The 17,479-nt window shown below is 33.5% G+C and overlaps 3 protein-coding genes across 5 annotated transcripts; all 3 read right to left on the bottom strand.

Moving 5' to 3' along the window:
• Positions 1 to 119: 119 nt before the first annotated feature.
• LOC110610073 (membrane-anchored ubiquitin-fold protein 3) lies at positions 120 to 2,846 on the bottom strand. 3 transcript variants are annotated; one of them, XR_002487156.2, is made up of 4 exons: positions 2,271 to 2,846; positions 1,134 to 1,307; positions 584 to 702; positions 120 to 491 (listed from the first exon to the last, which is right to left on the bottom strand). XR_002487156.2 is itself a non-coding variant. In XM_021749945.2 (4 exons), exons 2-4 carry the CDS (start codon positions 2,398 to 2,400, stop codon positions 647 to 649), a joined length of 360 nt encoding a protein of 119 aa, XP_021605637.1. In that variant the 5' UTR covers positions 2,401 to 2,518; positions 2,658 to 2,845; the 3' UTR covers positions 120 to 646. The 3 variants fall into 3 exon arrangements, 2 of the variants coding, with proteins under 2 accessions (XP_021605637.1, XP_021605638.1); XM_021749945.2 differs by having other exon boundaries at positions 120 to 702; positions 2,271 to 2,518; positions 2,658 to 2,845; XM_021749946.2 differs by having other exon boundaries at positions 120 to 702; positions 1,134 to 1,304; positions 2,271 to 2,839.
• Positions 2,847 to 4,806: 1,960 nt separating this feature from the next.
• LOC110609531 (F-box/kelch-repeat protein At1g22040) lies at positions 4,807 to 7,737 on the bottom strand. The gene is made up of 2 exons (XM_021749154.2): positions 7,553 to 7,737; positions 4,807 to 6,820 (listed from the first exon to the last, which is right to left on the bottom strand). Exon 2 carries the CDS (start codon positions 6,774 to 6,776, stop codon positions 5,349 to 5,351), a length of 1,428 nt encoding a protein of 475 aa, XP_021604846.1. The 5' UTR covers positions 6,777 to 6,820; positions 7,553 to 7,737; the 3' UTR covers positions 4,807 to 5,348.
• A 1,479-nt stretch (positions 7,738 to 9,216) lies between these two features.
• Positions 9,217 to 11,368, bottom strand: LOC122723125 (protein FANTASTIC FOUR 1-like). The gene is made up of 2 exons (XM_043954248.1): positions 11,241 to 11,368; positions 9,217 to 10,497 (listed from the first exon to the last, which is right to left on the bottom strand). Exon 2 carries the CDS (start codon positions 10,392 to 10,394, stop codon positions 9,333 to 9,335), a length of 1,062 nt encoding a protein of 353 aa, XP_043810183.1. The 5' UTR covers positions 10,395 to 10,497; positions 11,241 to 11,368; the 3' UTR covers positions 9,217 to 9,332.
• Between the last annotated feature and the right edge of the window lie 6,111 nt (positions 11,369 to 17,479).

Here is a 17,479-nt window from a genome sequence, read left to right as displayed (position 1 = left end):
CTTCATGATCCTACAATTGAGCAGAAAAGAATTGAAGCAGTTTTTGTTTAAGATGTTATGATGGATGCTAGAACTTATAAGAAATGACCATAAGTGATGATAAAGAGACCCCTGCATCATCAGAAACCACTGGCATTTCAGAAGCATCACGAGTGTGATCAAATGAAATTATGAAGTTAAATACAAACATCACCCTTCAGATGAAAATTTACTTTCTGTACCTTTTGTAAGCTGTCAGAGATATACAAACAAATCAAATCGAAAATATCATGTCCTCTATAACTGCCGTTTCCCCCCTTTTACCATTTTTTTTGGAAGATGCAATTCCAATGAACTCAACTTCTAATTTACTGGTATTGGTTCCATTTTGCATTCACAGATAATGGAGGATCTAAGGAGTAATTTTCCAAGGAAATCAAAGACAAAGCAGCAGAAGAGTCTTAGTCCTCCTCCATGCTTCAGCTTTCGAGACCACTTGAAACTAGACATTGCTGAAACAAACAGACAAAGCTTTAACGAAACCAAATGATGCAGACTTACGGAAAATGAAAGGTTTCTCAACTGCATCTCAACTATCATCTACCTAAATGCTTGAAAAGTCAACCACCCCAGCCTAATAGAAGTCAGCAATTTTGGTCACTTGCAACTACAAGATTGAGCATGAGCACCCTGTCTTCTTTGTAGAATCTTTCCTCAACTTATCTGCGACAAAAAGAAAAAAGCAAGAGTCAGCTCTTTGATTGCGACCTGCATTTTTCGTGCGGTTTCATTTTGTTTCTAGTTGATGTCAAATGCATATCACTGAAACACTGTTCAATAGTTCAACGGTCACATGCGTGCTTCATGGCACTAGCAACCTGAAGTTTATGGAATAATTTATCACCATTCCTTAAATAATGCACCCAAAAAAATAATAACTTTTTAGTGCCTCACCTTTGAGTTGAAGCAACATTTATTCCAATTTTTTCAGAGTTTATGGAGCTGTTCCATTTGAAAACTCAATTATGTTGTTTGCAGTAAAAAAAGTTATGGGCTAAAGTATATGACATTCTAATGGAAGGACCAAAGTATATTTTGATTCAACTACATGTTAAATGTTATGAACATAACAGCTTAGTAGCTGTGTGCATTACCATTGTTTTTATCTGGCATGGGAGGACGAAGAACAACATGCATGGTGATGACACCTCCTGGAAGTTCACCAACTGGCAGTCTTGACTCCACAAGTGTCATGTTGTTTTCCAGTATCTTTCCAGCATTTATGAGTTTCACATCATGTACAGTCTTTGGACCATTTTCTTTATCTGCTAAAGAAAAATGGCAACTCATTAGAGAAGTAAATTGATCAGAAACCAATAGCCAGTTTTTTAATCACTGAACTATGCAGCATTCAAGACTTGATGCAAGGCAGTTTTTCTTCCTTCTGTTATTTTTTCCTTCTTGTTACGTGTGGGGACTAGATACGAGCACTGAAGCCAATTTCACCATCCAACAGAAGTTTCAGACTAGTAAGTACAAAATGCAGTATACAAGCTCTGCATATATAACAAAGCAAAATGATGCTGATATATTAATATTGGAGAAAGCTCAATCTCCAATTCAAAGTTCAAAACACAGCATTATACCATTCTGATTCTGTATTGGTTTTATATACTGGAACAGTAGAATAGGGCGTCCTCTTTCAGCATAAAGAGCTTGGGCAACGCAAAATGAACAACAGTAACAGCAAAGTAGCGTTGTTTTAGACATCAACATTTATTTTAGATACAAAGCAGAAATGCTTTAAACACAATATTCACTTCCTCACCAAGTTCAATCTATTCTAGCATGCAATTTTGTCTAAATCTTCTTCCAGGATTTTCATTTCCAAAGAACTAGAATTGGGTTCAATGAATTGCTTAAATGTCGGGGAAAAAAAAGTCAAATAAGAAAACCACCAATGAACTTATGGAGTAATTTGGAAATAATAAGGATTGTTGCATTTTGATACAAGGAAAAGATATACAAGGCAGAGGGAAATATATATATATATATATATCTATATATATAAGCAAGGAAGGATGAGAAACACTTAAAATCAAAGTTTTCTGCCCAACACCTCAACTAATATGCAACAACAAAGATTAAAGAACAAGAACAAAACCTTCAGACAAATAATCAGATTTTGCAGCAATGAATCAAAAATCAAGAAGTAAAGATATGAACTGTAATCAATAAACATAACATTTCAAGATGCAAAAGGCCATACAGGAGATGAGAAGATGATTAACCTTTTGGCCACTCTGCAATTATCTTCTCTTTGAGCGTTGCCACTGTGGTTGCCGGACTATATTTACTTGGCCCAATATCAGTACCATCTGCCAGCCTGAATTTAAGCTCAATACAATCTTGTAATGCCATTGATAAATGGATTTAACAAAATCCCACCTCAATTTTTCATATTAATCTTCAACAGACGTTTGGAAATCTCCAAAAGATCTAAATAATGACAAATATTTTCAGCAGACAACAGTGTAACCTAGCATCCGATCGAGAACAGTATCAAATAAGGGAAAACCGAGAACCCACATCAAATATAGTGATCTTGACCATAAAATAAACTGAATATCAACAGATTTTGATTTTAAGGAATTGCATTTTTTTCCCTTGAGAAATACCTTTCTAAATCCCCATATCCTATTTCTTGATGCTATACGATTGATTGATCAGAAATGTGAAGAGGAACTCCAGGAAGAATACAAATTATTTTATTATTATTCGATCACCCAAACTATTTGCCACTGACAGACGGGCAGGTCAATGAACTGCCTGAAGAGAGGGATACAGCGAGAGAGAAACTAAATAATCATATCATAGGCTTAGATTCCGTTTTTTCAAATAAAAAATAAAATAAAATAAAATATATATTTTTTTATTTTTATAATATTTGAAGTATTAAGAAAATTAGTTAATGAAAATATTTTTTTAGCTAAAATAAAAATTAAATTATCAATATTTTTTATTTATTAAATTAAAATTAAGAAATATAAAATATATTATTTTGTTAAAATATTTTCTTAAAAACAAAATATTTGAAAGCTTAATTAGCTTTTTATTGCAAGAAAAAAGTATCACATATTGGTAAGAGCCAACTTTTACGGTTGACATGTAAAAAATTTTAATTTAATTTGTTTTTTTATTAAATTTCTTATTTAGAATAAAAAAATTATTTTTTAATTTATAAAATTTTTAATTTTTATAAAATAAAATTATGCATGATTTGTAAATATTTATTTAATATTTTTCTTACAAAATAATCATGCCAATTAAAAGTAAAAGAACGAATATTCAGAACCTTTACACGAGCATAAATGTATTAAAAATTTAAAAAAAATAATTCTAAGATGTCCTATCTTTAGCTTGATGGCCACTGGCATGTTCCTTGCCATAGCCAGCTGGCTTAGTCACAACACGATAATCTCATAAAATCTAAGAAGTCAAAGTGCAAGGGATTTACAGCTAGATGACTCTGACAGGCAATCTCATTGTTGTCCAGTTCTGTTCATTAATCATGCTGTGCTTATTATTATGCATCTGGTCCTCATGTTTGACATCACTATTTTCGTGAGAATCAATATCTCTAGATAACACTCAGCAGGAAAATCTCCGACCAGGTACCTGCCCTAAGTTGCTGCAACGAAGGTAAATGTAGAACTGACCAAGTGCTGCTTCCGGTTTGATCTGATTTGCCAATCACATTGGATCTGATCCGATTTTTAACTATTCGAAACCAGTTTTAAAACGGTTAAAATAATTGGATAGGACTACTGTAAGACAAGGGCTGCATTATGTAGAGATCATATGAATAACTACCATCAGTAGTATGAAGAAGTAAAGCTAATGTATACTTATTTTATATAGTGCAGTGGCTCATGCATTAGAATCCCAATGGCACACTAACAAAATCTGATGCGAAAAAGGCAGCTGAACCATAATCTGCGATTACAGAGGGATTTTAGCGCCATTGAAGCTGATCTTTCTTGATTATACAGGCACAGATTAGGAAACTTTTAATTATAATCTCTGCTTTCACATGGATATTTTCATCTTCATGTCTTCAGCACTAATGATTGTTTCAGGCCTTGCCAAGCAGTCTAAGAGTTGAAGTATATACTAGGTAGAAAGTTTACCTTGTAATCCATTTTCAGCAGTTAGGACACATATCCAAACATTAAATCCTTTGCTGCAAAGTCAAAACTATTCTATGAATGTTCAATTTCAGAATGTACGACTTTTAAATTCAAAGTTTTGCCAGAAGGACAAATGAATTAAAAGTTCAATTTTGCAAATCATCAGTAGGTTCCAAGTTTCAAAGAATGTTCAATTTCATCAATCATCTTAAGGTTCCGTAATCAAAAGCAAGACGATTTGTACTGGTAAGTACAGAAAACGAGAAAAATACTATTCATGCAATTCTCACCAGAGAAAAAATTGGAAATAATGATGCATGTTTGAAGCATTGATTGCCAAAATATGAGAGCAACTTGCTAAACGAAGAGTATAGTCAAAACGCATGCTATTCATACAACACCAGACCAATATCCAGCACAGACAACAAATAAAACTGAAGTAATAAATTGAGACTTACTTCAAAGCATGTTTCACACAGCCAAAGTATGTATGCAACTTGCTAAACACAGGAGTAAGATGAAAATAACACGCTATTCACACAGACAATTCCCTTTCAAACACATTATATCGAATGATGTCTTGTTCTTATTTGCTGATTATCACATAAAAGATGAAGAATTGACATGGTGCAGAAGCTATAGATAAAAAAATATTCTCATATGGTGAAACCAAGCATCATCTGCATTATTTGATTTTTCAAATCTGATAGATATTATTTCTGCATTATTTGTTGCTGTATTGGATAGAGACTATACAGACTCTTCAAACAGAACTACATTGATTGGTACAGTAAATATCTAATTATTGAACTTATATATTACTCCATCCTAGTTAGGATAAATAAGACCCACTTTGTTATCTTCAAACTGCAGACATCCCAGCTCTCCAGATGTGGAAATCAGCAGCAACTTAATTTTGAATAGAGGGGAGAAAATGCATCAAAAGATGCTAAAAAGGCCACATAAGGATTAAGAGCACCTGATGGACTTGCTGTAATATTCTCAATCTTTTACCTTTAACTGGTGAAATGGCTGCCGCATAAGGTAGTTCAAATAGACTATTTACTGTATCTACAGAAATCACCACAATAGTAAATCTTCCCAACACTTGGTTGCTTTTATAGGTTCTGAGACATCAGTATCTTAAATATATACTAAACCACATCATCCAACATAAAGTTATATATCAAGAACTTGACAACTGACAAGTTCAGCAGATCCAATATCTCTATTGGCAATGACCTTCCAGACAACTGTTTCTGATTCAGCCAGTGAAGAAAATTGCTCGCTTGAGGAGCCAAGAAAATTGGAAGCTGAGCTCAATGGTGAACAATCCAAATTATCACGAATGCTAGCCTGCATAACTACAACTTTATGATTGGCATCTTTTGTGAGGACATGAATCTTTCCATGAAAACCAGCAAGCAGATGTGGAGTTTCTGAATCTGCAGAATCATAAATAGGAACTTTTCCAATGACAACTTTCCAAGCATCTTCTCTGTGATCATACACCTTGATCTTACCACTGTCTCGAGAACTAGAGGGATCATATGAATATAGTTCACCTTCTACCACAACACTCAACTTTGTACCTGCCTGACGTGCAGGCCAACCTTCTCCCATGCCAGTTGGCATTTCAGCCCATGAATTGGTTTCAGGATCATAAATTTCTCCCCCAGCATCAACAAAGAAAGGCCATGAGTACAGACTTTGAGGCACACATAACCTTCCCATGTACGAAGTCATCCCAGTGGCAATAGGCTTTAGCAAGTCTGACCAAAAGGCGTTGGGGAGCTGTTGAGATTTTGAGAATGGCATGCTTGGAACTTCAGACCATGTATCTGTATGAGGATCAAAAACTTCAGCAGATTGAAGAGGAACTAATGCCCCTTGGAGCTGAGTAACCCCTCCAACAACATATAGCTTGTTGTTCAAAATGCTAGTCTTGCAATAAGCCCTCCCTGTAGACATGGGGGTGATCTCACTCCATCTATTTAGGATTGGGTCATATCGCCACACACGGCTCATGGTTGAAGCTCTAAAGAATCCACCAAGCACATAGAGGCAGCCATCAACAGCACCAACTGTGCAACCACAAAATGGCATGTGATCCGATGTATGCTTTTTCCCAAGCCAACTCCTTATAGTTTCAGGAATTTTAATATGTGGCCCCACCATCTTCCACAACCAAAGCCCAGAAGAACCATTCCTAGGTTCTTCTGAATAAACATTGGGCATTGGAGGCAACCTCTGCCATTTTCTTGAAAAAGGATCCAAAGCATACCATGAAAGTTCCTCTTCAACTTTAGTCAATACATACAACCACTCTTCTCGCAATCCAAGTTCTTTTCTCAATTTAAACAGCTCATGGCCCATAATAGTTTCCTTCCACTTGTGGGACACCAACCTCAGATTGAAGTAGTAACTTCTGGGAATTCTAGCAAGAATTTGGATTGATAACTCATCAGGAAGACTTGGAATCAGTCTTGAGCTTTCCACATCAAAGCTCAAGGATCTCTTCTGCCTCTTGCAGCTGGAATCACATGGGACCTCATTAACCTCGCAACTACTGCTTTTGTTGCTAGCCAGACTCAAAATAGCCCCCATTTAAAACTCCCTGGTCCGTAATTCCAAATTGAACCCAGAAAATGCTGAAGAAGAAGAAGAAGAAGAATAGGCAACAACTTCAGTACATCAAAAGAAAAGCTAGACACAAGAAGAAAACAGAGGAGGAGTGAAGACAAACATTTATTTAAGGGAATAGTGTCAAAAATCTTGCACCAAAAAAATTATAAAGAAATGAATTATTACATCTTGATCCATGGTTTCGATTAAAAGAGAGAAATTCAAGTGACAAATACTGATCAAACTGACCCTTTCCCCTCTCCCAAATATTTCACATTCCCAAATTTCCCAATCACTCCACGTCCTCCATTCAGATTTGAGAACATTCAATCAAAGTTCTCAAAAGTTGAATCTATATTCATCAATTAATTAAAAACATTCATTTCACACAATTAACATATGGTATATATTACAGAAAAACAGGCAGTGAAACAAATTCCTCCAACCAATACTGTTTTTCCACCACAAGAATAAACAATATTCTATCACAAAAGTGAAAAGTCCAGGATCCTAACAATTGATTGCCCACCGACACACCTGTTCACTTCATTTCACTCGAACAAAGGAACATCATGATCCCAAAATATCTATCAGATTAGACAACACAAACCATATTTGTATCAAACAAAATCCTAAAGATTAAAAGGGAATTAAAAAAAATAGCAGATTCACAAACAAAATTGGAGCTTTTACATTTACCCCTGATGGATCTTTGCGAGGAAAGAAAAGAAAGGAAGATCCGATAGAAGATTCTGTACCTGATTGAAGCTGAGAAAAGAAGAACAGCAGTGCTGAGTAAGCAACGGAATGAATTAAAGCATCTAGGAGAGAAAAACAGATTTTGTTCCATTTCCAAATATCTATGTGAACACAGATTTTTATATATTCACTGTACACACCCATCGGCATTTTCCTTTTCTTTAAAAAATAATTTAATTTCATTTTCAAGCTTGACTGCTCTGCTTAGTCTACTTAAGGTAGTTAGGTATGTAAAGGAAATTCTTACGGCATCAAAGTATTAATATTTCTCATAAAACTTATCAGTATTTCACTGTTTGTATCAGGATTAGAATTTAATTTAATTTAATTTAATTAATTTTTCTAATAATTTTTTATTGAAAATGAAAATTTTCATTTTTTGACAAATAAATAGTGTTGAAGTAATATTATAAAAATTATTTATTTATTAAAAAGTAATTATATATTACAAATTATTTCTTTGTTAAATAGGGTGGGCGAGATTGTTAGCACATGCAATCAGAGTATATGAAGATCGATGTTGGATGGGCAATGAGCTAAGGCTCCATTAAGGGAGTCGGAGCTCCGAGAATATACAAAGAATAATGGAGCCCACACCTTCGACGTCACAACAAATTTTAGACAGCAACCGTTTTTTATCTTTTTTTTTTTTATATTTAATAAAAAATACGTGGATTGTCATAATAATTTAGAAATTTTAATCATGATATTATATAATTTCTTGAAGTGTTGAGGTTAAGTTTTGGATTATTACCCCATTTCATGATGCCAAGTGTTGGTATTTTCTCTCTTATTTTTTATTTTAAATTATTATTTACTTTTTTTTTACATTGACGTGTAAATCTGGCTTTTTCAACCTGACACGTGCTAGATACAATTAAACATTTAATGAAAATTGCACGCAAATTCGCAGTTTGAATATTATAGAGCAAACAGCGAAACGAGGAAAAGATTTGAAGGGAATCCCATGTGACGTGAGACACATTGAGAGACCTAGTTTGGTCACGATTTGTGTTGGCGTATGAACTCGGATTTCATCCACCGGATGGAAAATTTGCACAACGTCAACTACATGGACTGGACTGGACTGGACTGGATTGAAGCATTTCTGACCCAACCCATTTCATAAATTATCAAAGTAATAAATCCCAAATCTTTCTTTTTACTTTCTAATCCTTATCCGATCTAAGAAATTTTAACTATAATACAGGAATACGTTTAACATTATTATTTAAATAAAATTACTATTTTAAAAATATATATTAAAATTTTTAAATTTTAATATTAATAATATATATTTTAATCGATACTAAGTGCATCCGAGTAAATCTGAAAAATCTCAAATTTTACTATTTCAATTTTTAATTTTTATTTAAAAAAATATAATATAGTGTATATTTTTTGATCATAGTAACTTAAAAAATTAACTCAAGAGGTGCTTCTCCTAAGCTCTGCTTACCCAAAAACTTTTAGTGAACCGTACCGTAGATTATCTACTGAATTTTCTTAAGCTGTGCTCAGAAACCTGTATGTATATATATGCATGATAGCAGAGGAAGTTTATACAAAACAAAACATGCATATCATTATCAGGATTAAGAAATTCCTCTGAGTAAAAACAAAATACAAATAAACAAAAGCTAGCAACCCACGATTTGGCTGCTTCTATATTATGAGAAAGCAAATTTTTTTAGTTCTCTAGAAGACAACAAACAGACGAAAACCAACTTAACGAGTACTGATCATAAGTAATTAACTAATCCCAGTTAATTAATCCAGCTACACCACAGTGGTCATTGGACGAATAGTGAAGGACAAAGTAGCTGCAGAGCCAGATCGAGCTATGTAGCCACCAGCATTTGCATTGCAAGACAAATAATAAGACTCCAATGTCTTCCTACCCGCATACGTCAGACATTTGCGAACATCTCCAGGCCTTTCATCACTTACATTCTTCAAACTTGATTTTGGCACTGAAGAAGCAGATGCTGCACCCATTAATTTTTCGTTGTTTATCTTATCTTCTAAGTATTTGTCATCTTCAGTTTGTTCGTCTGCTTCTGTTTCTTCTTCTTCTTCCTCTATGTTGTCATAAGTTTCTTCTGTTTCTTCTTCTTCGACCAGCTCAAGATCTTGTAGCTCTATCTCCTCTTCTTCATCATAAACGGAATGGCAACATCTAACAGTGTCATCCAGAGGTACAAGATTCAAGATGAGACGGCCATTTTCTCTATATGCTTCAAAGTACTCGTGATGCTTCACTCTCTGTTCTTTAAGGATCAATCTTCCATTAGAATAATGTCTAGTTAAGTTCCAAGGCATATGACCAGGCAAATTGCCTGTTCTTGCTAGTAAAGGAATAGGCGGTGGATATTTCTTCCTCATTTCACACGGCTGCTGATTTCTCTTGCTAAGATTACGATGATAAGGCTGCAGCAGTTTCTCCATTCTTGCTTCTGTTTCTTCTTCACTTATGGAGTCCAAATAAACACCACTCTCTGTCCCAATCACATCGTCCAACATAGAGGACCAAGAGGAGTACGATGAGGAACTGGTCAGTGATCGAAACGACGAGGAAGAAGTACTGGAGCTAGATGGTGATGGTGGAAAAAATAAGGATGATATCATGTAAGAATGGACAACGAAACGATGAGGATTTGGGTTTTGAGGGGATTCTTCCGGTGAGTAAATTAGGGTTTTGAGACCAGGAGATGTTGGCCAATGTTGTTTTTGGATTTGCATGGTAGATGGCAAGGTTATTGACCATGATATGAATCCATAAACAGATAAAGCTACAGACTTTGCCTTGCAAAAAAAACCCTTTTCACTGTAAAAATCCATGGCTTTTATGAAACGCAGCAGTGAAAATTTTAATTTCCTTCAATAAACCCTAGCTGTTAAACACGGGTAAAGAGAGTTAATCTAAGCTTGTAAAATTCTGAACCTGCAAGACAAACAAACAAGAGAGGAAAATATCAAACTCGGGTTCTTTTTTAAAAAAAATATATTATATAAATTTCGGTTAATCTGAAAGAAGACAAAATAAAGCTAGAATCGTCTGTTTGTGGAACACACGTGGTGTGGTGATAGCCATGTATCTGGTTAAGGTTTACACCGTTGATATGGATGATCTGCTAGAGTTATATCAACCCATTTAACGGCAAAGATTAGTCTTTTTTTCCTTTTATTTTTTAGCAAATATAAATAAAATAAAGAGTAGAAATTAAAACTGCTTGTTTAGAACCATAACATTTGGCTACGGTTAGAAAACTGTGCCTCTGCCAACAAAATATAGCTGTATTCTGCAAATAATTGAACAATGGTGAAGATTCACCTGTTCAAAAAATACCTTTTGCGAAGTTTGAAACAAATACAATGGAAAAAAAAAAAAAAAAGTTTCCTCAGAATCAAAGGATCATTGTCACAGAAGATGTAAAGATATGTCAATGGATATTTGATTATAAAGCAAGAGGTTTAAAAGAAAGCAGGCAGCTCCCATGGTAGCTGTACTCATCCTACACATATTAATATGCTAATTATCAAAGAGTAGAGATCTTGCTAATCTTTTAACTAAGAATGCTCTCAGAAGAAATATGGATCCCAAAATCAAGATTTTATTCTATCTGGATGATGAAGATCTATATAAATAAATATAATTAAGGGACAACAGAGAAGAGATTAACTTACGTTGTTGGTGGACATTACATGATCTTCTTTGCTAGCTAGGGGATCAAACTATGGCCAGGTTCTCTAGCTGGAGGAAAAAAAGGAGAAAACTAAATGCTCAAGTAATACAAGCAAGGTCTCTACTTCTTTAATATTATTTTTAACATGGTATATATAGAGAAATTTTAAAATATAAGCATGGGACATATTTTTTTATATTTTGGGTCTACAGTGAATTAAATTTAGGTTAAAGTTTGTGTAGATTAATATATAATATTTGTGTGTCTTTACAGCCTCTGTTTTTGGCATGTATACTGTGAAGGTTAGTGTAGAGCCAAAAATGAGTTGAAGTGAAACGGCCACATTTGGTGATGAGGAACTTTGGTTTATCTGCAGCCAATGTGGCTTCCAGTTGTTGCAATTCATACCCTTTTTTACTCTCCAAATCATGATTCCATGTGAGCTATTTGGCTGTCAGTAAACCATGGGTGGGATTCAAAATCTTTGCATACAGTATGTTCACATAATAAGATCACACCTTACATAATTTTAACCCATATTTTATATGGGTAATAAGTTAAATTATTCATTTTTTTAAAAAAAATTAAGTAGGTAAATTAATTCAACTTGCATAATTACATATACATGTAAATTTTTTACCGTTATTTTAAAACTTAAATTGAAAATTTTTTTTATAATTTAAATAAATATAATTTTTTTTATTATATTTTCTGATATTAAGTTGTCTATGAATTAATGTACTCATTTATTAATTAAAGCGGTTATTTCTGTATGAAAATTCAATATTTGGAGTGATTATATATTCTCGTGCATTTCTTAAAATTTTATTTTAAATTTATTAATATAATTTATATTTTTTAAAAAAATATAAATTAAAAACCTAACTATAAAATAAGATTAAATTCGCCATTAACTAACACCGTTTGTATTAAAAAAATATTTTATATGCAAATGACACTAAATTATAAATTTAATCAGTTACATGAGATCAAACTTGTGTCAACCGGTTGGTTTTGGATGTCTGGCATCCATTTTTTATGCCAAGTCTGCTCTTCCCTCCTCCTACACTGACCACCTTTCAAGCCACGTATAATAATACTATTATAGACAGTGTCTTAAAACTTAACAAACCCTACCCTTACCAATCAGCCGTCGGATCTCATCAATGGACACGATAAAATATTATAGCTTTGAATCTGTTGTCGGACTATGGGATGCAAATCAACGTGGGAAACATGTTAGATGCACACGTGGGTGAATAATCACCATATGTGCTGTAATAGAAACGTTTGTATATTGTCTCTATCCTTCTCTCCAAAAGTTGCCCCTTGAATCTAACTTTTTTAAAAAATATATATATTTCACCTGATTTTTAAAATTAGCAGCTAACTAAATGAATAATTCCCTAAAGGAAATTAGCAATGGAATATGTATATCAATTATTGTTCTATAACATATTAGTAATTTTTATGAATAAATATTAATATTTTAATACACATTTCACTATAAATAATTAATACCATAAAAAATCTTGATAATAAAATAATATTTTGATATTACTTAAATCATTGTTGAAATAAAAAAAAATATTTTACTAAAATATACTTTAATCAACAATAAATTTAATTTAATTATATACAATAATTATATAATTAAATTAAATATTTATATATAAAAATATATATATCAATAAATTATATAAAAATATATTTATGAATTATTAAATTAATTCTCACATAAATTAATTAATTTAAATTTTAATAGATTCCAATTACATGTAAATCTAATCTCTGTATATTTTAGTTTTTTCATGGAATTTGTGGAGATCCGCAGCCAATGCGGATCATAGACACTCAGATCAGAAAGTTGAGAAATAAGGAAATTTCGATGGTGAAAGTCCTTTGGAACCACCACAATATTGAAGAATGTACCTGGGAGACACGGGAGTCTATACTCCAGCAATACCCTCATCTCTTTTAAGGTTAGTTTTGTGTGTTTGTTTATGTGTTTTATGTGATTATGTTATGTCTTGCATGTACTAGTTGAGGAACATTCGGGGATGAATGTTATTAAGGGGGGAGAATGTAATACCCGGCTAGACCCCAGCATCGGAATCCCTACTTTCCGGCGGAATCTCCATTGGAATCTAGAATTCTAGGATGTCGGAGCTTTTTAGAAGGGTAAAATAAAGGTTTTCCAAAATGTTTTTACATGTTTTTATTGAATTGATTAAGAAAATTTGAGTTTTGAAAAGAAAAGACCAAGGAGGGAAATGCTAGGTTCGGCCACCAAAAGTCAGGTTCGGCCGCCAAAGGGGGCTTCTTATCGCTGCCACCGAACCCCATGTTCGGCTGCCGAATGTGGTGGAGGTGTGGAAGCAAGCTTTGGCCGCCGAAGATGGTTAGGCCGGCCACCTATAAAAGGTGCGTTGACCGGGAAAGGGATGAGCTATCTCTCTCTTTTCGGTCATATGTAGGTTTTTGCTCTCCTTTGGTTGATTTCATGTGTTTCTTCAAATCTTACAAGTTTTAATAAGTTTATAGTTTGGTTTTGAAGATTTTGAGCAAAAGAGCAAAGTTTTGAGACTTGGAGACTTTGGATCTAGTTTCCTTGACATCTCCGAGTTTGGACCATCAATCCTCTCGATCTTCAAGAGGTAAGCATGGATCCTCACCTCCCCTTATGTTTAAAGCATGTTTTGAGAGTTTTAAGAGAGTTTTTATGCATGTTTAGAGGTTAAGGTTTATGTTGAGCTTTTGAGCTATATGTGTTGCTATGATGTTGTTTGTGGGAGTTTAGGCTAGTTTTAAACTCCTTTTTGCATGGCTGAGAGTATTTGCATATTTTTGCATGTTTGGATGCTTGTTATGGGCATTTGGAGAGGTTTTGGAGGCTGGAACCATGAGTTGGAACCGGGTTCTACCTTTTTGGAGAACCTAGGTTCGGCCGCCGAACTCCTTGAGGAGGCTGTTTTGGCCGCCTAAACCCACCCCCGAAAGTTTGGACTTTCGGCTCTGGAGTGGAGTTTCGACTGCCGAACCTGCCCCCGAAGGTTGTTGAGTTTCGGCTCTGGAACCACTTTCGGCCGCCGAAGATGCGGCCGAAAGTGGTTGAGTTTCGGCTCTAGAGTGAGTTTCGGCTCTGGAGGGACTTTCGACCGCCGAACCTGCCGCCGAAAGTGCCCTGTCCAGCCTTCCTTTGCATGTTTTTCCATGCATGTTTAAGGTGTTTTAGGGGGGTTTTTGGGGAGATGTTTAGAGTTATGTCCGAGTATGTTTGGTCCCTCATTTGAGTCCACCTTTGTAGGATCGGACCCAAGAAACCCAGGAGGCCCACAGAGTTAGCTGGTTCAAAGCTAGTGCATCATTTGCTAGAGGTGAGTAGAACTGAACTATGTTTTAAAATAAATGAAAGGTTTTAGCATGAAACATGCATCATGAATTCCATGAATATGTTAGGTTGTATTGCATTAGGATACACGAATATGGTGCATTGCATTATTTCTTGTTGGTGTGGATGGACAACAGGACGACCCTTTAGCCCTCTAGTTATGATTTTATGTAAAGAAGTCCTGAGGAGCCCCACCGAGGACCGGGCACAGAGTTTATGTATGTAATAGAAGTCCTGAGGAGCTCCTTCGAGAGCCGGGCACAGAGTAGAGGGATTTTTGGGTCAGTCCATCCTTAATGTGCATTGTTTGTGATGTGAAGCATTTCATGATGGCATATGATATTTGAATGTTTTTATGATTCTACTCACTCGGCTCTAGTAGCTCACTCCTCTCCCTAACCCCCAGGTTTGCAGGGCCAGAGATAAGACAGGGTAGCAGCAAGAGCATAAAACGTAATAGAATAGTAGTGGACATGTATTATAGAAAGAATGATGTAATGTAATGTAATGTATATTGAGGATAGTATTGTGCTTGACCCTAGAGCTTGTTTAATCCATTTTGTACATGATCAGTATGTAATATGTTTTAATGATGTTTTGTGATGAGAACCAAGCTTGATATATGTAATGTTGATCCATCTAGAGCATTTGATGAGGGATCTAGTATGAAGTTTTATGTTCACAGAGATAGTGCATGCACATGTCAAGTTTGGTCATTGAAAAATTTCAAATTTTTATGGAAATGTATGATCATGTATGGGACTTATCAGGCACACAGGATGCATAGTAGGCTTGCTACGGGTTCCGACGACTTTAAGTCGATCTGAATCCTAGCGCCGGTAGCGATCCGGTCTCCGGGTCGTTACATAATTGTGGGAGAATAATGAATCAAATATTTTTGAATATTCGATTTGACCAAAATCTAATAAAATGAATCAAGATGAGTTTGAATTTAAAAAATAATATATATAAGAGTTTAAATTTTATTTATGGATATTTATTATTCAAATCTGTTTATAAAAATAATTAATTTAATATAATAAATATATTTTATAAAAATATTTATATATATTTATTTAAAAATTAAAATTTAAATATTTTTTAAAAAATATTAAATCTTTTAAATGATCATTATTAATAAAAACTGTTTTTTATATAAATTATTAATTAAAATATATGAAAATAAATGAATTCAAATTTTATTCATATAATAATAATTAAGTTTATGATGAGATTAAGTTTAAGTGTAATTTGATCATTACTTATTTTCCTCCATACTTTTTAAATATAATTCTTTTTTAGAATATTATATATATATATATATATATATATATATATATATATATATATTAAAAATTAATTTTAAGTTTTATAATTTATATTTTGAAAATTTTTTAAACTTAGCGTGTTTTAAAAGTAATTCTTTTCCTTCATTTTTTAGTCTTCCTCCTTAATTTCCAAACGCATGATGAGTTACAAGTGTATATTGGCACTGATTTGCTTGTTTTAAATTTCCAAGGGCCATGCACACACCAATGCAAAAGTTGTAATCCAAACATCTCCCGATAATCATGTTCATGCAAACTTAAAATTGAAATTAATTTAAAACCATTTAGATTATCAATATTTGTTTAGAATAAGTTGCATTTACTAAAAAAATTGTAGTGCAAAATTACATTATTTCAATTTTTTTATCAAATTAAAATAATTAATCTTATGATGATTTTTCTTGATTTGGAAAAGAATATGAAATATTTTAATTATTAAATTAAATTATAATAAAAAATTACAAGTCAATCTCAAATCTATCCTGAATTTTTAAATTGAATAGTTAATTCCCATTTAAATTCGACATAGTGTATATATTTATATTTTTTCCTTATCCATGTCAGAGGTTGTGTCCAAGTTTACAGGCAAAACGGAGGACCGGTTTGGAGATATTCTTCTCCCTCAGTAATTATATCTAAATAATCCAAAGTCAATGATTTTTTAAATAACATTTAAAATTGTATAAATTAAAAACATATGATTAATATAATCAATTATTTATTTTTTATATAAATTAAAAATATAATTTAAAATAATAAATATTATATTTTCTTTACTAAAATATCTTTCATACACATTTCTCAATTACTAAATTATTTTTTGAATTAATAATTTACTTTTCAATATGTATCAGACGAGTATATTAAAGGTGACTAGTGATCTACTATCTATATATAATAAATATATAAATATTAATTTAATAATGTTTAATTTATTTTAAATATGTAAGATAATAATACTTTATCCTGAAGTGTAAAATGGATTGTTAAGTGGAGAATGAATTGAAAGAGTGAACAAATGAGAAGATCGAGGAGGACAAAGGCAACATAGAGTAAAAGGGATGATGAGTGATCTCCAGAGTGATGTGTGAAAATGCGTGTGGAAGTGTGCAGAGGCAAAGGCAGCCCAATCATGAGCACTGACAACCACTGCCTGCAGATATTGGGAGGTAGCTGTACTACATGATCACTCCTTCATCATCCCAACATCTAATGAATTCGCCACCTCGGAAATTGTTCCCTGTTCTTCATTCTATGCCGTGCTCTCCTCTGCACTTTCTTTAAAGACTCCTTCATGCAACCCATGCCAGGTGCTACCACCTCCTATCTACCCATTTCTTCTTCCTTCTCTTCAATTCATGGGTACAGCTAAAAAGTTCAAATTTTTACCATTTTAATGTTTTGCTTTCGAAAATATCTTATTTCTTGCCAAAACTGCCTCCTGTGTCTGACGGTTACGCATGCACAAACCATAACTGACAAACATCTAAGAAAGAAATTGTAAATCATGAGGCTCACATA

Source organism: Manihot esculenta, chromosome 2, assembly GCF_001659605.2.
Source record: "Manihot esculenta cultivar AM560-2 chromosome 2, M.esculenta_v8, whole genome shotgun sequence".
NCBI classification, from domain to species: domain Eukaryota; kingdom Viridiplantae; phylum Streptophyta; class Magnoliopsida; order Malpighiales; family Euphorbiaceae; genus Manihot; species Manihot esculenta.
The sequence above is the reverse complement of the archived record's forward strand: the minus strand, read 5'-3'. Positions and strand labels throughout refer to the sequence as shown.

Excerpts from the sequence above, each read along its gene's own strand:
- LOC122723125 (XM_043954248.1), bottom strand. The coding sequence starts at position 10,394 with ATGGATTTTTACAGTGAAAAGGGTTTTTTTTGCAAGGCAAAGTCTGTA.
- LOC110609531 (XM_021749154.2), bottom strand. The coding sequence starts at position 6,776 with ATGGGGGCTATTTTGAGTCTGGCTAGCAACAAAAGCAGTAGTTGCGAG.
- LOC110610073 (XM_021749945.2), bottom strand. The coding sequence starts at position 2,400 with ATGGCATTACAAGATTGTATTGAGCTTAAATTCAGGCTGGCAGATGGT. Across the intron at positions 1,308-2,270 it reads AATTGCAGAGTGGCCAAAAG|CAGATAAAGAAAATGGTCCA; the intron begins GTTAATCATCTT and ends ATTTTTCTTTAG. Across the intron at positions 703-1,133 it reads CATGCCAGATAAAAACAATG|ATAAGTTGAGGAAAGATTCT; the intron begins GTAATGCACACA and ends TTTTTGTCGCAG.